Here is a 23,665-nt window from a genome sequence, read left to right as displayed (position 1 = left end):
GACTCTTAACGACAAGCTCGAAGCTTCGCATCCATATTCTTGGTCTTATAATAGTAGTATGATAATTCTTGAGTTTTGATTGATGATTTCGCCAATGATATTTGCTTTGTTTATTGTGTAGTGCAAATATGTGAAGCTTTGTGCTTGTTTAAATGAGTAATTTACTATGTTGAAGTGGTCTGGGTTTCTTCTGAGGATTCAGACGCGATCAATAAAAAGTTCTGCTGATTGTTAAGTGGTGATGGTGAAGAACTTACCACTTGCCCATTGCGGATAGACATGAATGTTACATCACAATATTGCCTTGTAGTGAAAAATAAATACACCGTGAATCTCATTAAAGTCTGTTGAGATATTCTCCAGACATAGCAAAAAATATGATTTCTTTCAAGAACTTTGACCATCCATAACTGCCAAACGAGATACTTTTTTAAACCATTCTTAATCTTTTGAACCAAAGAACCTCGTGGGACCATTTTCTGTACTTATTTCGGGACACCTGTATATAAGTATCTCACGTAACTGGTTCGTTAGAACTTTTTTAAGTTCCACTATTCGTACAATTTTGGTAGTAGGCGTTTATCATCAGAAACTTTCGATCTAAAATACTTTTAAGATGGTCGCCACTTCCGGTCTCCAGGAAGTAGATTACGAATAAAGAAATGAAACTTTTTGAGGGTATAAAGGCACCTTTAAAGTTAGGTTATACCAAATTATAAGCTTCCAGTGTGAACAATTCATTTTATATAAATTTTTTAAAATCACATATTGATTTGACGTTTCTTGAAAGTGGGATTAAAGAAAAAAATGGTTTTCTCCGAAATGGTTACTAATAAAGAAATAAAATTTTTTGAGGGTATGAAGGAACCTTTAGACTTGGGATATACCAAATTATAAGCTTCCAGTGTGAACAATTCATTTTATATAAATTTTTAAAAATCACATATCGATTTGATGTTTTTTGAAAGTGGGGTTAAAGAAAAAATTATTTTCTCCGAAACGATTACGAATAAAGAAATGAAACTTTTTGAGGTTATAAAGGAACCTTTAAGGTTAGGTTATACCAAATTATAAGCTTCCGGGGTGAACAATTCGTTTGATATACATTTTTGAAAATCGCATATCGATTTGACGTTTCTTAAAAGTGTGATTAAAGAAAAAAATTTTTTTTTCCAAAACTGTTAAGAATAAAGAAATGAAACTTTTTGAGGTTATAAACGAAACTTTAAGGTTAGGTTATACCAAATTATATGCTCCCGGGGTGAACAATTCGTTTGATATACATTTTTGAAAATCGCATATCGATTTGACGTTTCTTAAAAGTGTGATTAAAGAAAAAAATTATTTTCTCCGAAACGGTTACGGATAAAGAAATGAAACTTTTTGAGGTTATAAATGAACCTTTAAGATTAGGTTATACCAAATTATGTGCTCCCGGGGTGAACAATTCGTTTGATATACATTTTTGAAAATCGCATATCGATTTGACGTTTCTTAAAAGTGGGGTTAAAGAAAAAAATTATTTTCTCTAAACCAGTTAAGAATAAAAAAATGAAACTCTCTGAGATTATAAAGGAACCTTTAAGGTTATGTTATACCAAATTACAAGCTTCCAGTGTGACCAATTCATTTTATATTAATTTTTAAAAATCGCATATCGATTTGACGTTTCTTAAAAGTGGGATTAATGAAAAAAATTAGTTTCTCCAGAACGATTACGAATACAGAAATAAAACTTTTTGAGGTTATAAAGGAACCTTTAAGGTTAGATTATACCAAATTATAAGCTTCCGGGGTGAACAATTCGTTTGATATACATTTTTGAAAACCGCATATACACCTTTTAATTATATGCGAGAAAATATGTTGACTTTGATATAAGTTATTTCGATTTAATTCGATTTTAGTAAAACCTCATTTCTCAACCCACGTTTATTCAAGAAAGCTCTAAATTACCTAAAATATCTTTTGTAACACGACTAATACACTCATTTAATTTTGGCAATATCAAAAAAACTTGGTCCCTTAACTTCTAAATTCGCAATTTTACTTTTGTTTACTTTTTTTTCTTCCTAAAATGTTCAAAATGATCTAAGGAACACGATGAGTATACGCAATTCAAATTTGGCGGTAGCAAAAAAAATTACACGATTGTAAAAAGTCATTTCATTAGCGTTAAACTTACGATTTTAATTTTTTTTTATTTTTTTTGTTCTTAAAATGTTTAAAATGATCTAAGGAACACGATGAGCACACCCAATTCAAATTTGGCAGTAGCAAAAAAAATTACGCGGGTGCTAAAAGTCATTTCCTTAGCACTAAATTTGAAATTTTCATTTCTTGAAAATTTTTTGCTTCTAGAATACGTAAAATATCCTTTGGAACACGACTAATACACACATTTCAATTTTGGCAATATCAAGAATAGTTAGTCTCTTAACTTCTAAATTCGCAATTTTATTTTTTTTGTTTTTTTTGTTCCTAAGATGTCCAAAATGATCTAAGGAACACGATGAGTACACGCAATTCAAATTTGGCAGTATCAAAAAAAATTACACGGGTGCAAAAAGTCATTTCCTTAGCTTTAAATTTGATTTCATTCTAGAATATGTAAAATATCTTTAGCAACACGATTAATAACAAAAATACTTGGTTCCTGAACTTCTCAACTCGCAATTTTAAACTTTCCCATATTTTTTAGCCCACCAGAGAGACAATTTCTACAGAATTGGCTATTTATTGTAGTTTGTCTCATATTGAGATATTTATCAAAGCAAATTGCATTATTAATTATTGATTTCCTTTCTTTCTACAGCAGGTTCCGGTTTAACTTTTCTAAAACTTCGATTTGTTGGATTTTGGATATTATTATTTGGGTTGGGTTTGGTATCAATTTATGACTTGAAGGTTGGTATGGGCTTGAGTTGGGTTGCGTTCAACTTTAAATCTGGGGTTTGGATTAGGTTGGTTTTTAAGAAATCATTGTTTGAGTTGGTTTTAAATTAAGTTAGAACGAGATTTTGATCAACTTAGGTTGAGATTAATTTGGAATGATTTTCAAGTATTGAATTGAGTTGTGTCTTTTTTCCGCTTTCCAAATGTTGTCTAAAAAGTTCTGCAACTTATTAGAGATGAAAATCAGACGGTGGCAGATCAATTTTTCTAAATAATTTTTGCTTATCGCACAATTTTGTAATTTTGCCAACAAGTCCAGAAACGCATCTTTTAAAGTTTAATTAACCAAAAAGTTGATGATAAGTTCTGCACCTACCATATTTATATCAAGTTGCAGAAAATTCTGATCTTAGCAACAATGATAGCCAATAAAAGCATGGAATAAAAGTATAAAATTTGCCAAAACTATATTTATTGACTAAGAACGAGTGTTATTATTTAATTAATTATTAATTTAACATTAACAAAGGGAAAAAAGTATTTTGTTGCAAAAATCGGGAAACCAAACTATTTTAATGATTAAAATTTGCAAAATAATCCTTTCAACTCCAAAAAGAAACCAAACAAATCGCTGCTTTGTTAAAATTTGCTACAATTGATTTATTTTATCAATAAATTATTGTTTTATCTAAATTTAAAGATAAAAATAGGTGGTGCAGAAAAAAAATTTAAAAATGACTTACCTGTTGGTTATTCGTGAGACAAAATTTATCGAGGAGGATGATGATGGTTTTAGTTGCGTGGAGAACGAGTCACTGCAAGGCATTTTCGAAACGCGTGCCGAGCTTTTATACCGGAATTCGTCTTCGCAAGCTTGCGCTGGACTTGGGGTGATCCGCCCACCGACCAATGGGACCCCACATTTGGGCCTACGCGCCAATTTCGCTGTGGGTTTTGCCCTATTTTGCAATTCTCGTGCGTGCGTTTGCACATTTCTGTGTGTTTTTTCTTTTATCTCTTCCCTCTTCTTTACTTTTTGACCGCGGCGCGGTGAATTTCTGAGTAAGAGGTGATTGAATTTGCCTCCTTGAAAGAAAGAGGAAAGAAAAAAATAGGTCGGATAGATCCAATTTTGAGGGTGATCTGTTTGAACGATTTAAAACAAAAATAAATTAAATTCATACAATATACAGCGTGTTAATTAATTAAGTAATCGTACAGGACGAGTATGCAACCAATATCGCAGTATGCGTATTATAACACGCGATTTGCGTATTTGGTTGCATACTTATACATACAGTGTGTCCCAGGATAGATTACCTCTTGATTTCTTAAAAACCAACTTAATCCAAAATCCAGATTTAAAGTTGAACACAACCCAACTTAAGCCCATACCAACCTTCAAGTCATAAATTGATACGGAATCTGCTGTAGAAAGAAAGGAAATCAATAAATAATAATAAAATTTGTTTTGATAAATATCTCAATACGAGACAACTACAATAAACAGGCATAGATATGTTTATAGATGAGATTTGTAGACAATTCTGTAGAAATTGTCTCTCTGGTGGGCTAAAAAAATATTCAAAAATGGAAATTTCAAATTTAAAGCTAAGGAAATGACTTTTTGCAACCGTGTAATTTTTTTTGATACTGCCAAATTTGACTTGCATGTACTCATCGTGTTCCTTAGATCATTTTGAACATATTAGGAACAAAAAAAAATAAAAAAATTAAAATTGAGAATTTAGAATTTAAGGAACAAACTATTTTTGATATTGGCAAAATTGAAATGTGTGTATTAGTCGTGTTCCAAAAGATATTTTATGAATTCTTGAAGAAAAAAAATTTAAAAAAACATAAAATTGCAAATTTAGAGCTAAGGAAATGACTTTTGCAGACGCGTAATTTTTTTTGCTACTGCCAAATTTGAATTGCACGTACTCTTCGTGTTCCTTAGATCATTTTGAACATCTTAGGAACAAAAAAAAAATAAAATTGCGAATTTAAAAGTTAAGGGACCAAGTATTTTTTACATTGCCAAAATTGAAATGTGTGTATTAATCGTGTTCCAAAGGATATTTTACGTATTCTAGAAGCAAGAAATTTACCAAAAAATAAATTTTAAATCGAAATAACTCGAAAACGAAAAACGCTAGGTACCAATAACTTCTATTAAAGTCTAACCTAACTCAAGCCCATACCAACCTTCAAGTCATAAATTGATACCAAACCCAACCCAAGTAATAATATGCAAAATCCAACAAGTCGAAGTTTTAGAAAAATTAAAACGGAACTTGCTGTAGAAAGAAAGGAGAAAGCCGTTAGCTAAACTGAGTATCTATATCACTAATAAAAAGCAATATTTTAATCAATAATTAATAATAAAATTTGTTTTGATAAATATCTCAATACGAGACAACTACAATAAACAGGCATAGATATGTTTATAGATGAGATTTGTAGAGAATTCTGTAGAAATTGTCTCTCTGGTGGGCTAAAAAAATATGGGAAAGTTTAAAATTGCGAGTTTAGAAGTTCAGGAAGCAAGTATTTTTGTTATTAGTCGTGTTGCTAAAGATATTTTACATATTTGAAGCAAAAAATTTTCAAAAAACGAACATTTCAAATTTAAAGCTAAGGAAATGACTTTTTGCACCCGAGTAATTTTTTTTGATACTGCCGAATTTGAATTGCGTGTACTCATCGTGTTCCTTAGATCATTTTGAACATATTAGGAACAAAAAAAATAAAAAAATTAAAATTGCAAATTTAGAAGTAAACGGGGCAAGTATTTTTGATATTGCCAAAATTGAAATGTGTGTATTAGTCGTGTTCCAAAGGATATTTTATGTATTCTTGAAGAAGAAAATTAAAAAAAAATTAAAATTGCAAATTTAGAGCTAAGGAAATGACTTTTTGCAGATGCGTAATTTTTTTTGCTACTGCCAAATTTGAATTGCGTATACTCATCGTGTTCCTTAGATCATTTTGAACATATTAGGAACAAAAAAAAAATAAAAAAATCAAAGTTGCGAATATAGAAGTAAAGGGGGCAAGTATTTTTGACATTGCCAAAATTGAAATGTGTGTATTAGTCGTGTTCCAAAGGATATCTTATGTATTCTAGAACAAAAAAAAATTTAAAAAAATTAAAATTGCAAATTTAGAATGACTTTTTGCAGTCGTGTAATTTTTTTTGCTACTGCCAACTTTGAATTGCGTATAATCATTGTGTTCCTTAGGTCATTTTTAACATCTTAGGAACAAAAAAAAATAAAAATTGCGAATTTAGAGGTTGAAATTGAAAAACATTTCGTTTAATAAACAAAAACATGCGATCGATTGATGACAAATTGTAATTATTAAATCTCACGTAATACTTGATTAGAATGGATCATTCATATATCAATCAAATGATTTGCCGTATGGTTGTACAGATAAACAGATATTAAGCTTAGATAAGCCGATTAGATGTTGCATTCGGTTAAACCTAACAATCGTAAAATTTTTATTTGCACGAATTATTTGCACGATCAATAATTCGAATAATCGAATATGTATCGTACTTCAAAGAAGTTTTACTTAAATTGAAATGATGGATGGGGTTTTTTTACAAATATTTAGATTTGAAGAGTACCTATATATGGAAATGATTTTTTTTCTTCCGTACATAGGTAGTATAAGATGTCAGAGGGAGTTTGATGGAACGACTACTTGTTGAACCTCGTCGAAGGGAGGAAACGAGATCGATGCAAATTATACGAGCGATTGAAACATCGCCGATTTCCGGCAGAGAAAACTTTTTACATTCCAATTTCGAGACCACCTCAAATAGTAAACGGGGGCAAATCGCCCACCCTATAAAAGTTTTATGTCTCTGCGTTACCTTACGACGATACGTTTCCTTACGGGCAATTTCCCTGTCTCTAAATTGGCTAATAACAAGAACAATTTTTTATTTTAAATATATCACAATGTATACAGTGTGTCCTAGGATAGATCTTACAAGAGGTAATCTATCCTGGGACACACTGTATGTATAAGTATGCAACCAAATGCGCAAATCGCGTATTATAATACGCATACTGCGATATTGGTTGCATACTCGTCCTGTACGATAATTAATTAACACGCTGTATATTGTAAATAAACTCTAAATTTATAATTTTCATTTTTTGAAAATTTTTTGCTTGTAAAATATATAAAATATCCTTTGTAACACGACTAATGCACACATTTCAATTTTGGCAATGCTAAAAATACTTGGTCCCTTAACTTTTAAATTCGCAATTTTATTTTTTTTGTTTTTTTTTTCCTAAAATGTTCAAAATGATCCAAGGAACACGATGAGTATACGCAATTCAAATTTGGCAGTAACAAAAAAAATTACGCAACAGCAAAAAGTCATTTCCTTAGCTCTAAATTAGCAATTTTAATTTTTTTAAATTTTTTTTCTTCTAAAATACATAATATATCCTTTGGAACACGACTAATACACACATTTCAATTTTGGCAATGTCAAAAATACTTGCCTCCTTTACTTCTAAATGCACAACTTTGGTTTTTTTATTTTTTTTGTTCTTAAGATGTTCAAAATGATCTAAAGAACACGATGAGGACGCGCAATTTAAATTTGGCAGTATCAAAAAAAATTACGCGACTGCAAAAAGTCATTTCCTTAGCTCTAAATTTGCAACTTTGATTTTTTTTATTTTTTTTTTTCCTAAGATGTTCAAAATGACCCAAGGAACACGATGAGTATACGCAATTCAAATTTGGCAGTAGCAAAAAAAATTACGCGGTCACTAAACTTACAATTTTGTGGCAAATTGATTGATTATGAATGATCCATTCTAATCAAGTATTACGTGAGATTTAATAATTACAATTTGTCAATCAATCGATCGTATATTTTCATTTATTAAACGAAATGTTTTTCGTTTTTTCAATTTCGACGATAATTCGTCACGCATCTTTCCGGTAAATTGTGCTGCTTTCAATTCGGAACGAATTCTGTTCGAGAGTTTGGGTCGAAGTTTATCCTCTAGAGCTTACTACCTGGAAGTAGGAGGAGAACTTGTGGAAACCGCGCGCGACGTCGATGTTACTACCTAACCATACCTGGAAGAAAATTCTCTTCCACGCCAAAACCGTGGAGAACTTATTAATAAGTTTGGGAAAAATCCCCTGTTCAAGGCGTACCTACTCGGTTACACGCACCGAACTCTATTTAAATTTTCTATTTAAAAGGAAACCTTTAAAGAAATCGTTTTAAGATGTAAAACGAATAAAACTACCTCGATATAACAGATTAATATGATATACATATATAAAAAGGTATGATGAAGAATTATTTCCTCCATATACTTTAAAAAAGAAAATAAATTGTAAGGAAGTAAAAATTTTGAGAGATAGTCCTGCGAGTTATGATATAGTACATAAAAATGTTGTCAAAACAGAACATCATTCTCGGAAATATGTACATGTCAGAAGAATACTGAATGAAGAAAGTGTGGCTTTACCAGTGGATGTAGTATTAAATTTACCAGAAATAAGAGAAGTTGAAACAGAAGCTGCATTTTCAAGTAATTTGCTAAACCGAATGTTGTCCACAGCTCTGTATACCATCCTCAGGCAAATGCAGTAGAGAGATTTCATGGAGTGTTTAAAAGAATACTTAGAGCTTTGAGTTACGAACATGGAACAGAGTGGGACGAGTACATTGATCAAGCATCATACAGCACATGGTTTCAGTCCTTGCGGAGTTATTAATGAAGACAAATTAAATCTCCATTAAGTATGTTGAAAGACTTATGTAATGGCAGAAATACTAAAGACCAAAAGAAGTTATTTACAAAGAAGTGATGAATGTTCAAAGAAAATATTAAGTAAAATATCAGATACCAACTACGTACTAAAAGAACTAACTGGGTAGAAAAAGGAAGAAACTTTACTGCCTACAAAAGTTTTACAACAATCAAACAGAATTTGAGAATTTTCAGAAGAACAAAGCACGTTCGCAATTAGAGAATTTCCTGGGTTATTTTCATGATCCAGTTCAAACCATAAAAGTATACCGTTCTCGTTAAACTACTGAATGTAGAGTACTAAACCTGGAAGAAAAAGCTAAAGCTAACACTAAACCTAACAAAGTCGAAAGCACCCTTAGGCGGGAATTAGGTGAGGCACTACCAGTATATTTAGGAATACAACTGGATAAAAACAAGCTTAACTTGAAGCTTATCTTCAAACTACACTTACCACTTAGATTAAGTAGGAGAGATAACTCGCAAGCTTTCAAAATGCAATGGGAGATTTACAAGTAGGTTTCGGTGGTAAGGTTAGCTTGCAGCTGAAGTTATCAAACTAGGTTAGGCTTTGGGAGATGACGATTAGGCATAAAATTAATCTTAAGTGACCTTGTGATTTCTAGACAAGACATGGAAAGCGAAGCGACGTCTGATTCTGTCACTTCAAATCAACACGAAACGAATTCATATTTTGCCGTTCTCAACGTCATCTCGCTAATATTAGGCGAATAAATAGCCTTATTTAGTAATTTAATAAAAACTTGGATTGGGATAAAATTTATTTCGATTGATATAGAATTGAATTTCCTTCAAAATGAGTCCAAACTCGACTATTTTATTTTGTTTAGTTCTCGAGATATTCGATTTTTAAATTTTGGTTATTATCAAAGATGGCGGATTATTACCATTAAATTTTTGATCACAACTTTTTTGTTTTTTAATATAAATATATCGTATTTGATATGAAATTAAAGAAAAAATTTAAAATCTTATCGATCTATGATAAATTTGATAATTAATTATGCAGTGAAAAGGTGATAATAATAATAATAAATCAAGTAATCATAATTAAAAATGTCTGAATTCGATTTTAAATTAAAATCAATTTTGTTTTAGTTTGTAATGATTCAAATAAACAATTTCTTTCATTTTGGGTTTTTGATAAAAAGATAATAAAAATAATAAAAACTTGGGTTGGGATAAAATTTATTTTGTTTGATATAGAATTGAATTTCCTTCAAAACGAGTCCAAACTCGACTATTTTATTTTGTTTAGTTCTCGAGATATTCCAATTTTAATGTTTGGTTATTATCAAAGATGGTAGATTATTACTATTCATTCTTTTATCATAACTTTTTTGTTTTTTATTATAAATATATCGTATTTAGTACCAAATTAAAGGAAATTTAAGATCCTATCGATCTACGGTAAATCTGATAGTTAATTATGAAGTAAAAAGGTAATAATAATAATAAATCAAGTGATTTTAATTAAAATTTTTTAAATTCGATTTTAAATTAAAATCAATTTCGTTTTAATTTGTAATGATTCAAATAAACAATTTCTTGTATTTTGGTGTTTTGAGAAAAAGATAATAAAAAATCATAAAAATTTGGGTTGGGATAAAATTTGTTTCGATTGATAAAGAATTGATTTTCCTTCAAAATGAGTCTAAACTCAATTATTTTGTTTTGTTTAGTTCTCGAGATATTCGGATTTTAATGTTTAGTTATTATCAAAGATGGCGGATTATTACCATTCATTCTTTTTTCATAACTTTTTTGCTTTTTAATATAAATATATCGTGTTTGGTATCAAATTAAGTGAAATTTAAAATCCTATCGATCTCTTTTATTTTGAGTTTTTGAGAAAAAGGTAATAAAAAATAATAAAAACTTCGGTTGGGCTAAAATTTACTTTGATTGATATAGAATTGATTTTGCTTCAAAATGAGACCAAACTCGACTATTTTATTATGTTTAGTTCTCGAGATATTCGAACTTTAAAGTTTGATTATTATCAAAGATGGCGGATTATTAACATTAATTTTTTTATCACAACTTTTTTGCTTTTTAATATAAATATATCGTGTTTGATACCAAATTAAAGGAAATTTAAAATCCTATCGATCTATGATAAATTTGATAATTAATTATGAAGTAAAGAGGTAATAATAATAATAAATTAAGTGATTTTAATTAAAAATTTTTGAATTCGATTTTAAATTCAAATCAATTTCGTTTTAGTTTGTAATGATTCAAATAAACAATTTCTTTCATTTTTGGTTTTTGATAAAAAGGTAATAAAAAATAATAAAAACTTGGGTTGGGATAAAATTAGTTTTGGTTGATATAGAATTGAATTTCCTTTAAAATGAATCCAAACTCGACTATTTTATTTTGTTTAGTTCTCGATATATTCGAATTTTAAAGTTTGATTATTATCAAAGATGGCGGATTATTACCACTAATTTTTTGATCATAACTTTTTTGTTTTTTAATATAAATATATCGTATTTGGTATCAAATTAAAGAAAAAATTTAAAATTTTATCGATCTGATAAATTTGATAATTTTGCAGTAAAAAGGTGATAATAATAATAATAAATCAAGTAATCTTAATTAAAAATGTCTGAATTCGATTTTAAATTAAAATCAATTTTGTTTTAGTTTGTAATGATTCAAATAAACAATTTCTTTCATTTTGGAGTTTTGAGAAAAAGATAATAAAAAATAATAAAAACTTGGGTTGGGATAAAATGTATTTTGTTTGAATTGAATTTCCTTTAAAATGAGTCCAAACTCGACTATTTTATTTTCTATAGTTCTCGAGATATTGGAAATTTAAAATTTGGTTATTATCAAAGATGGCGGATTATTACCATTAATTTTTTGATCACAACTTTTTTGTTTTTTAATATAAATATATCGTGTTTGGTACCAAATTATAGGAAATTTAAAATCCTATCGACCTATGATAAATCTGATAATTAATTATGAAGTAAAGAGGTAATAATAATAATAAATCAAGTAATCTTAATTAAAAATGTCTGAATTCGATTTTAAATTAAAATCAATTTCGTTTTAATTTGTAATGATTTAAATATTTTCGTTTTTTGAAAAAAGATAATAAAATATAATAAAAACTTAGGTTGGGAGAAAATTTATTTTGTTTGATATAGAATTGAATTTCATTCAAAATGAGTCCAAACTCGACTATTTTATTTTCTTTAGTTCTCGAGATATTCGAATTTTAAAATTTGGTTATTATCAAAGATGGCGAATTATTACCATTCATTTTTTTATCACAACTTTTTTGCTTTTTAATATAAATATATCGTGTTTGGTACCAAATTAAAGGAAATTTAAAATCCTATCGATCTATGATAAATTTAATAATTAATTATCAAGTAAGGAGGTGATAATAATAATAAATTAAGCGATTTTAATAAAAAAATTTTGAATTCGATATTAAATTAAAATTTTCAATAATTCATTCAAAATTGAATAATTTCTTGTATTTTGGGGGTTTGAGAAAAAGATAATAAAAATTTGGGTTGGGATAAAATTTATTTTGTTTAATATAGAATTGAATTTCCTCCAAAATGAATTCAAACTCGAATACTTTACCCTGTTTAATCCTCGAAATATTCGAATTTTAATGTATGGTTATTACCAAAGATGGCGGATTATTACCACTAATTTTTTGATCATAACTTTTTTGGTTTTTAATATAAATATATCGTGTTTGGTACCAAATTAAAGGAAATTTAAAATCCTATCGATATAAAATAATTTCGCTTTAATTTGTTTTGAATCATTACAATTTTTGTTTTATTTTGACCTAACGAGATCCATTATATCGAGATTTTACTGTATTACAGTAAAAAAATAAATCTAATTAACAAATTCTAATCAGGGTGAAATTCAAAACGTTCCCTAACAATAATAATTTATTCAATTAACGTTCTGAATAGAAGTGTAGGTGTAATTAATGATTGGAATTCGTTGATTTTTTTTGATTCCAAGTTGGAAATTTGGGGTATTTAAATCGGGTGGGTTTGTTTTCCGGTTGACGGGACGCCGGATTGCGATTAAAGCGCCTGTTGCGGGTACCAATTGAGTCGGGAGACTCGGACGCCGTGGCGCCACGTGCGGCCGAATTTTCAATCAACGACCGGACTTCCTGCGATGTTACGCCGCCGACGTTAAACAATTTTCAAAGCTAAAATCGCCGTCATTTACCGCAATTACGATTAAATTTATCTAAACCCATTTTCTTCGAGAACGTTGAACTTTTCTTACGAGACGAAAAAATTAATGTAGTTATAAAAAAAAAAATAGGAACAAATAAATAAAATGGTTCTTGAAACTATTTACAATTGGGTTGAATAATTTAAGTTTAAAGTATAAACTTCGATGTTGGTTTAGTTAATTACCGTTCTACGATGCACAGCTCCTCTTCGTCTCTCCCTCTCTCTTTATTTCCTGGGTTTCTGTTCCATGTCCTATGTTCTATGGCCGTTTTAATAGGTACAGAGTGTTTAATTAAGCTTATTCTGTGTCTCTTGTTTGTAATCTACATTGTATTTAGTTCCAATTTGATCCGGAACATCTAAAAATATTAGAAAATTGATTAGAAAGGTGTAAATATCTAAAGATTAGCGTTTAGATTTTACTAATATATACATGATTGATACAACAGATGATTAAATTGATGTAAAGATAGATACGGGGTTTAAGTACGCTATAATGAGAATTAATCAGACAGCCATATGTCCAATTAAAATTCCATCACAGTATAAAATAGGAATTTCAGGCAGAAAACCCATAGGTATTATAGAAAATACGATACGGATATTCACGCATACGGTGGTTGATAAATATTTGTGAACAAGATAAAACTGTAATTATAGCGCTATTTGTTGTGGATCGCGTTCGTTCACAGGAAATAAATTGCGCACATCCCAGATGGACACTTTTGTTTCGTTTACAAATTTTTCAAAAAACTTTTACAATTTTTTATTTTTTCTTTCAATTTATTTTCGGCGTAAAAGGAATAAAAAAAAAACCCAAATCGAGAGACGAATAAATAATGCATATGGAATAGCGTTGTATGTTTGAGGCTCGTTTTTGCTAAGAGCCCTTCCAATCCTTCCACACATCGCCGAAATACCAACCTTTCAGCTCTCCAACACGTCTCAAAGTTCGATTTATACATATTTAATGAGAAGACTCGAGTAAAATACTTAAAAAAACGATTTTTTTTTTAGTGTGGGTCAACTTTGTATTCCGTTTTAAGTATAGTATGGATTTTTCCGCAAGACTTATCAAAGGGAGATGCCGAAAACGCGTTAAGTCCGTCGTACTTTACGATTAATATTCGCGGAAATTTCACCGTGGGCGGAATGTTTATTCGAGAACGCATCCAAAAAGACAGGATTTGCTTCCGAATTAACTCTGAACATGATTTATATTATGCACACAAGATGCTTTAGGGTATATTTGAGTAATAAGAGGAACTTTATAACAGTTTCTTTGTTTAATAGGTTGTTGTATATTTTTATTGAACTAAAATTAGAATTAACACTAAACCTAGAACTAGAAACATTCACGTTTAGCCGTGCTTTTTAGACTATCACCCATCTTAGATGATGAGAGATATCAATGTGTTGCTAGGAATACTGCTGGTGTTCGGGAAAGTGTAACATTTTAATAAAAATTTTTGATATGGTTACTGTGGTGCTGTATATTGACATAAAATGTATTTTTTGAGGTTATCTCAATAATTATGGTTTGAATCAAAAAAATTTTCAAACAAATCTTATTTAGAATCGAGCCAGTAACAACTTTCATTAAAATATTTTTTTTGAATAATCGAAATTATAGAATCTTAGATTTCCCTGTGAATAGTACGGTGAAAAAAAATTCAATTTGATCAAAAATAGTTTCAGATAAAATTTGTTTAGAATATGATTTATAATCGATTATTTTAATAAAAAAATTTCGTATGGTTACTAGATGGCGCTGTATACCGATATATATCATATATATAACATTTTTTTGAGGTTATCTTAATAATTATTGTTTGAATCAAAAAATTTTTCAAACAAATCTTATTTAAAATCGAGCCACTAACAACTTTCATTAAAACATTTTTTTCGAATAATCGAAATTATAGAATCTCAGATTTCCCTGTGAATAGTACGGTGAAAAAAAAATCAATCTTATCAAAAATTATTTCAGATAAAATTTGTTTAGAATATGATTTATAATCGATTATTTTAGTAAAAAATTTTGAAATAGTTACTAGATGGCGCTGTATACCGATATATATCATATATACAACATTTTTTTGAGGTTATCTTAATAATTAATGTATGAATCAAAAAAATTTTTAAACAAATCTTATTTAGAATCGAGCCAGTAACAACTTTCATTAAAACTTTTTTTTCGAATAATCGAAATTATAGAATCTTAGATTTCCCTGTGAATACTACGGTGAAAAAAATTTCAATTTGATCAAAAATTGTTTCAGATAAAATTTGTTTAGAATATGATTTATAATCGATTATTTTAATAAAAAAATTTCGTATGGTTACTAGATGGCGCTGTATACCGATATATATCATATATATAACATTTTTTTGAGGTTATCTTAATAATTATTGTTTGAATCAAAAAATTTTTCAAACAAATCTTATTTAAAATCGAGCCACTAACAACTTTCATTAAAACATTTTTTTCGAATAATCGAAATTATAGAATCTCAGATTTCCCTGTGAATAGTACGGTGAAAAAAAAATCAATCTTATCAAAAATTATTTCAGATAAAATTTGTTTAGAATATGATTTATAATCGATTATTTTAGTAAAAAATTTTGAAATAGTTACTAGATGGCGCTGTATACCGATATATATCATATATACAACATTTTTTTGAGGTTATCTTAATAATTAATGTATGAATCAAAAAATTTTTTAAACAAATCTTATTTAGAATCGAACCAGTAACAACTTTCATTAAAACTTTTTTTTCGAATAATCGAAATTATAGAATCTTAGATTTCCCTGTGAATAGTACGGTGAAAAAAATTTCAATTTGATCAAAAATTGTTTCAGATAAAATTTGTTTAGAATATGATTTATAATCGATTATTTTAATAAAAAAAATTGATATGATTACTAGATGGCGCTGTATACCGATATATATCATATATATAACATTTTTTTGAGGTTATTTTAATAATTATTGTTTGAATCAAAAAATTTTTCAATCAAATTTTATTTAGAATCGAGCCAGTAACAACTTTCATTAAAACTTTTTTTTCGAATAATCGAAATTATAGAATCTTAGATTTCCCTGTGAATACTACGGTGAAAAAAATTTCAATTTGATCAAAAATTGTTTCAGATAAAATTTGTTTAGAATATGATTTATAATCGATTATTTTAATAAAAAAATTTTGATATGGTTACTAGATGACGCTTTATACCGATATATATCATATATACAACATTTTTTTGAGGTTATTTTAATAATTAATGTTTGAATCAAAAAATTTTTCGAACAAATTTTATTTAGAATCGAGCCTGTAACAACTTTCATTAAAACATTTTTTTCGAATAATCGAAATTATAGAATCTTAGATTTCCCTGTGAATAGTACGATGAAAAAAAAATTCAATTTTATCAAAAATTGTTTCAAATAAAATTTGTTTATAATATGATTTATAATCGATTATTTTAATAAAAAATTTTGATATGGTCACTAGATGGCGCTCTATACCGATATATATTATATATATAACATTTCTTTAAGGTTATCTTAATAATTATTGTTTGAATCAAAAAAATTTTCGAATAAATCTTATCTAGAATTAAGCCAGTAACAATTTTCATTAAAACTTTTTTTTCGAATAATCGAAATTATAGAATCTTAGATTTCCCTGTGAATAGTACGGTGAAAAAAAATTTCAATTTGATCAAAAATTGTTTCAGATAAAATTTGTTTAGAATATGATTTATAATCGATTATTTTAATAAAAAAAATTGATATGGTTACTAGATGGCGCTGTATACCGATATATATCATATATATATAACATTTTTTTGAGGTTGTCTTAATAATTATTGTTTGAATCAAAAAAATGTTCAATCAAATCTTATTTAGAATCGAGCCAGTAACAACTTTCATTAAAACATTTTTTTCGAATAATCGAAATTATAGAATCTTAGATTTCCCTGTGAATAGTACGGTGAAAAAAAATTTCAATTTGATCAAAAATTGTTTCAGATAAAATTTGTTTAGAATATGATTTATAATCGATTATTTTAATAAAAAAAATTGATATGTTTACTAGATGGCGCTGTATACCGATATATATCATATATATATAACATTTTTTTGAGGTTGTCTTAATAATTATTGTTTGAATCAAAAAAATTTTCAATCAAATCTTATTTAGAATCGAGCCAGTAACAACTTTCATTAAAACATTTTTTTTGAATAATCGAAATTATAGAATCTTAGATTTCCCTGTGAATAGTACGATGAAAAATTCAATTTTATTAAAAATTGTTTCAAATAAAATTTATTTAAAATATGATTTATAATCGATTATTTTAATAAAAAAAATTGATATTATTACTAGATGGCGCTGTATACAGTGTAGTATATATCATATACAGTGTGTCCCTGGATAGGTGAAACAACTCTTATAAAAGGTAAATTTTTTTCGATATTAATTGTCATTTTTTGGGGTTTAGCCCTGCTTGATAAAAGACTAATGTTAAACATATTACAATTTTTAAAAAACAAGTGAGCCTTGACAGTGAAAGAAAAACTCTTTTTGTGGCAGGTAAAGTACCTTTTCTGTTTACAGTACGTGAAAGTGTTACTAAGAAATTTTGTTCAGAATGAAAAACTATGGCCATATGCAAATTTTCGGATTGATCGGCCTACTTTGAAAAAATCCATGTAAAATAATTTTATTTCTAAAAAAAACTTCCATGGAAAAACAAAATTGCTTTCCTGTCACTCTTAATCTGTCAAACTGTAATTTAGTAAATTTAAAGTGTTTTTCAAATACAATGTTAACACCAGAGGAAAAAGTTTACGTGATTCAGTGTTAAGGAACCGGGAAAAAACCGATTATTGCTTTATTTTGTGAAAAATTTCCAAATACTGGAATTAAAAGAAGTACTTGTTGGCGTTTAATCAAAAGATTTCTTACAGCAGGCTCACTCTAAGAAAAAACAAATTATGATGAAACTGATTAACTGTTAGCTATAATTAACTATTTTCTTTTGTGGGCGAACAAACACTTAATTTTTTGTGAACATTTTAAGAACGGTTTGTTTATTTTTTCCGAATAATCTGAATCTCAAAACACAAAATCATAATAAAGTACTATTGACGAAAATAATAAAAAATTTGTTTTATCAAAGTAGGCCGATGATTCCGAAAATTTGCATATGGCCATAACTTTTCATTCTGAATAAAATTTCTGAGTAACATTTTAGCATACTGTAAACAGAAAAGGCACTTTACCTGACACACAAGAAGTTTTCGCTTCAGTGTCAACAGTCACTTGTTTTGTAAAATTTGAAAATATGTTCAAAATTAGTCTTTAACCAAGCAGGGCTGAACCCCAAAAGATGACAATTAATATCATAAAAATTTTACGTGTTATAAGAGTCGTTGCACCTATCCGGGGACACACTGTATATAACATTTTTTTGAGGTTGTCTTAATAATTATTGTTTGAATCAAAAAAATGTTCAATCAAATCTTATTTAGAATCGAGCCAGTAACAACTTTCATTAAAACATTTTTTTCGAATAATCGAAATTATAGAATCTTAGATTTCCCTGTGAATAGTACGGTGAAAAAAAATTTCAATTTGATCAAAAATTGTTTCAGATAAAATTTGTTTAGAATATGATTTATAATCGGTTATTTTAATAAAAAAAATTTGATATGGTTACTAGATGGCACTGTATACCGATATACAGGATGTTCCATCTCAGACGAGCCACCCTGTATATTTCTTATCCCATAGTGATTAGAAAAGTTTCCCGAAACCCGTCGAATGATTTTGTTTGGGGGACATCTTTTGACGTCATTTGAGACTTGAACGAGCAAATTTGAACATTTGATTTAAAAACGCAGATTTGATTTTTTGATTGTGATAAATAAAACAACATGATAAAACAATTCAATTTTTTTATTTATAACCAAAATATTCAAGGTTGCTCATTTGAGCTAAAAAATTGATTTTTGGCGAAAACGGTTCATCAAATTGACGTTTTTCATACACCGTTGTAAAGAGGCTTCCAAGACCTTTCAAATGAAGTATCACTCAACCCCTCTCCCCTATTCAATTTTGAGGGGTTGAAGCACCCCCTCTTAGGGGGTTGTCGTTCAAGCCTCAAATGACGTCAAAAGATGTCCCTCAAACAAAATCATTCGACGGGTTTCGGGAAACTTTTCTAATCACTATGGGATAAGAAATATACGGGGTGGATCGTCTGAGATGGAACACATACAGGGTTGTTCATATACATATATAACATTTTTTTGAGGTTATCTTATTAACTATTGTTTGAATCAAAAAATTTTTCAAGCAAATCTTATTTAAAATCGAGCCAGTAACAACTTTCATTAAAACTTTTTTTTTGAATAATCGAAATTATAGAATCTTACGATTTCCCTGTGAATAGTACGATGAAAAAAAATCAATTTTATCAAAAATTGTTTCAGATAAAATTTGTTTAGAATATGATTTATAATCGATTATTTTAATAAAAAAATTTGATATGGTTACTAGATGACGCTGTACACCGATATATATCATATACAGTGTGACCCATTTGAAAGTGGAACACCCTCGTAACATTTGTATTTATTATCCGATTTCGATAAATTTTTTTTTTGAATTGTAGAGCGTAAAAAAACTGCACCTTAGGACAAAGAGTCATGTTTTTCTTAAAAAACCAAGGCCTACTATTTTACTTTTTAGGTGCAAAAAATGAAGAAATCATATTAGGAAATTTTTTACAAAAAATCTGAGTACACCACTGCATTAAGCGCCTTTGTAATGGGCGTATACCAAATTTCATCAAAAATGGTTAGAAATTAAAACCGTTACAGATAATTGAAAAATATCATTTTTAATAATACAAAAACTATTTACATTTGTTACAGATGAAATTAATTGATAAAAAATTATATTTTTCATTATCTGAATGCTGAAAAAATTGTCGATTATTTCAAAAATTTATTTCTCAAGAACTAAAAGTGATTTTCAAAACGGCTTTTTATATTAAAAAGAGGATATGTTAATTAATAATTGGTGATATTTCACAAGGATCCTTCAAGAAATTAATTTTATAGCAAATTTTGAAAATTATCGATAAAAATTGCAACATCGAAAATTTTATCAAAACTTCAAATATTGTTTTCTCAAAAACTAAAAGTTACTTTTCAAAACGGGTTGGTTCATTACAAAGAGGACACTTTTATCAACACTTTGGAAAATTTTCATACTCATATTCCAAGAACTAGATTTTATACGAATTTTTAAAACTTAATCGGCGAAAACTACTAAATTAGAAAAAATTGTCGATCATTTCAAAAATTTATTTCTCAAAAACTAAAAGTGATTTTTCAAAACGGCTTATTGCATTAAAAAGGGGATACTTTAATTAATAATTGGTGATAATTTCACAAGGATCCTTGAAAAAATTAATTTTATAGCGAATTTTGAATATTATCGATGAAAATTGCAACAACGAAAATTTTATCTAAACCTCAAATATTGTTTTTTCAAAAACTAAAAGTTATTTTTCAAAACGTGTTGGTTCATTAGAAAGAGGACACTCTTATTAACAGTTTGGAAAATTTTTATACTCATATTCTAAGAACTGGATTTTATACCAATTTTTATTATACGACTTACAGGAACACCTGTATACATAAAACTAGAATTATTAGTATTAATTTTTGAACTGAAAACATTCGAATTTAGCCGACGATAATCGATTTGCGTACCAATACTGTGATGTTGGTTGCATACATGACGACGTCGGATACGATAATTAATTAACACACTGGAAATTTTTTTGCATATCTAAGCTTATAATGCAAACGGATTAATTGATTTTCTTATTCCTTTCTTTACTTTCATGTTATTTCATTTTGAGAAGTTACCCCCTAAATGGATTTTTCCCATTTTCCCTTTTTTTTGTTGTTGTTAAGATGAAATATGATCCTTTCCTGTGATATTAATCGATTGTAGACGAGAACATGGAATTTCTTATTTCCTTTTCACGCCTTAAAACCTCAACCACCGTTTTGTTCATAGTTTCTTTTTGTGTGTGCGAAACGTAAACAAGCTTAAATGCATCTTTTAGGTTCAATAACCTAAAATAATTCACTTACCTTAATCTTACTTCTTTTAATTTTCCTTTTATATTTAGAAAAGAAGGAAGTGTTGGGATTTTTTGGAACTTCAGGTTAGGAATGGAAATCTGTGGGAATAAAAAAAATTCATTTAATTTTTCAAAAAATAAAGTAATTTTTAAATGTATCTTTTAGGTTCAAATAATTCTTTCACCTTAATCTTATTTCTTTTAATTTTTCTTTTATATTTCTTTCTTTTATATTTAGATAAAAAAAACTGTTGGGATTTTTTTGAAGTTCAGGTTAGGAATGGAAATCTGTGGGAATAAAAAAACCATTCATTTAATGTTTCAAAAAAATAAAGAAATCATTTTATTCTAAATTTATCAAAAAACTTAAATAATAAATCTCACCAAAAATAAATTAATCTCCATTTAAAAATATTTCCAAAGTGTTAGTTCTTGGATATTCAGGATGCCACCAATCGAGCACCTTATAATTGATTACACTACCAATAGTGAATTCAATATTACTTGCACCATCTAAATATCTTCGACATTGATAAGAATCATGCGAGCTAAACCTTAATTTAACCCTTTGTTGAGATAAATCAGTCGTTAAAGAGACATTAACATCACAAAGAACATAATTTTGCACCGGAGGTATTGCAATAAAGCTTTGTGAGTTAACCAATAAAATTTTACAATTCTCATCTGGATTTACAAAAACATCATCGAGTTTTTCAATCAAATCCACACTTTTATATTGTTCTTGATAAAGTTTTGCTCCTAATTCTAATTCTTCTAGTTTAAAATAAAAAGCCCAATCTTTTTGTTTCCTTGAATGCCACATTAAAGTGCATTTTCGTTTGATTAAGCAGTCTTTGGGGTGAGTTCTTTGGAGCCTGTGGATTCGATTGATAAATGGGGGGTACATAGAATATAAAGCTCTCACTGTTAATGTTCTTACACCAAATTTTCGATTTAAATGATCTGGTTTTAAATCTTCGGGTAATAATATTTTCTTGTTGTAATATTTTTTGTATAAATCAACCCAAAATTTAGCCCCACAAACCACACTATAAGATGCTTTACAAATCCTGGCGAATCTCCCTACATCTTCAGGTTTAATAAACCTTCCAATTACAAACCATACATCAATGGGTAAATCATAACTTCTTTGAAATGATCCTTCAACAACTTCCTTTTTGATTTTATCATCCCCTTTAACAACTTTTTCTTTAGATTTGGATATGACATAACTAATTGATCCATCCTTATTTATATTTTTAGTAAACTCTCCATCATAATCACCTTCACCTTTCTCATCCCAAGGTTTATCCTCCACCTTTAAATCTTCTAAAATCGCGTTGATGTGCGTTTTCTTTGGTCGATGTGTGCAAATCGCAGCGTTTGCAAAATCATTTAATGTAATATCTATAAAAGAAACAGAAAAAACGTTGTAGATAGAGATAAAAAGCGATTTTACGGGGATTTACCACCAAGGTTAGAGTGTTTTTTGCCACCTTTTTGCTTTCGCGACATGATGTTATTAAAGCGCCGTTCGTCAAGGCGCTATTTGATTGCATTTTTTAACAAGACTCGAAATAAATGGGCCTAAATATGGCCTTACGAGACCATCACTTCTAACAGCCATGATGGACTAATTTGACGTTTTATTTGAGGTTAAATCAGCTGATTTGTGTTGTGTTTACAGAGAACTGTAAAATTTTTTTGATTATTTCAATAAAAATTTATTTTTTATTATTTTATACCATTTATAAATCATGATTATAATAACATTAAATTATAATTAAAAGAATAAATTAATTTTCAACCCGATTTAAACAAATTTGAAAGTAAATCATGAATTAATTTTATAGGAAACTGTAAAGATTGATAACAATGACACTCTTAAACTGTTAGTGTTAATTAATTAAAATATATCTTAATTAAAAGATAATAAATACCTAATAAATATCTGATAACACCAAAAAATATGTTCAATAAATGGTCGACAAAACGATCTTTACCTATTCAAAGCGGTTTCAAACCCAAATTAAACTATAAAATTCAAAAAAAGACGTCGTTCGTCAAGGTGCTATTTGATTGCATTTTTTAACAAGACTCGAAATAAACGGGCCTAAATATGGCCTTACGAGACCATCACTTCTAACAGCCATAATGAACTAATCAGGACTAATTTCACTTTTTATTCGAGGTTAAATCAGCTGATTTGTGTCGCGTTTACAGAAAACTGTAAACTTTTTTTGATTAATTCAATAAAAATTAATTTTTTAATATTTTATACAATTTATAAATTATGATTAAAATAATATTAAATTATAATTAAAAGAATAAATTAATTTTCAACCCAATTTAAACAAATTTGAAATTAAATGATGAATTAATTTTATAGGAAACTGTAAAGATCGATAACAATGACACTCTTAAAGTGTTTTAGTGTTAATTAATTAAAACAACATTTTTTATCTTAATTAAAAGATAATAAATATGAATATCTGATAATACTAAGAAATATGTTCAATAAA

At 28.2% G+C, this 23,665-nt stretch overlaps 1 protein-coding gene across 2 annotated transcripts in view; it reads right to left on the bottom strand.

Moving 5' to 3' along the window:
* Positions 1-3,640: 3,640 nt before the first annotated feature.
* The window catches only part of LOC111420266 (transmembrane protein fates-shifted), a 62,896-nt gene continuing 42,871 nt past the window's right edge, over positions 3,641-23,665 (bottom strand). The window contains exons 1-7 of one of the 2 annotated variants that reach the window (XM_071195374.1): positions 22,613-22,788; positions 21,528-22,550; positions 21,329-21,431; positions 21,154-21,242; positions 13,148-13,323; positions 4,216-4,323; positions 3,641-3,981 (exon numbers count right to left, since the gene is read on the bottom strand). In XM_071195374.1, coding sequence (XP_071051475.1) covers positions 21,538-22,550; positions 22,613-22,658 — 1,059 coding nt within the window. In that variant the 5' untranslated portion in view covers positions 22,659-22,788 and the 3' untranslated portion in view covers positions 3,641-3,981; positions 4,216-4,323; positions 13,148-13,323; ... (1 more) ...; positions 21,329-21,431; positions 21,528-21,537. Of the gene's footprint in view, positions 3,982-4,215; positions 4,324-13,147; positions 13,324-21,153; positions 21,243-21,328; positions 21,432-21,527; positions 22,551-22,612; positions 22,789-23,665 lie in introns of those variants that run through there. The other variant, XR_011640105.1, reaches the window with a different exon arrangement.

The sequence above is a fragment of the Onthophagus taurus genome, chromosome 3, assembly GCF_036711975.1.
Source record: "Onthophagus taurus isolate NC chromosome 3, IU_Otau_3.0, whole genome shotgun sequence".
NCBI lineage: Eukaryota > Metazoa > Arthropoda > Insecta > Coleoptera > Scarabaeidae > Onthophagus > Onthophagus taurus.
This window is presented reverse-complemented; position numbering and strand designations above follow the sequence as displayed.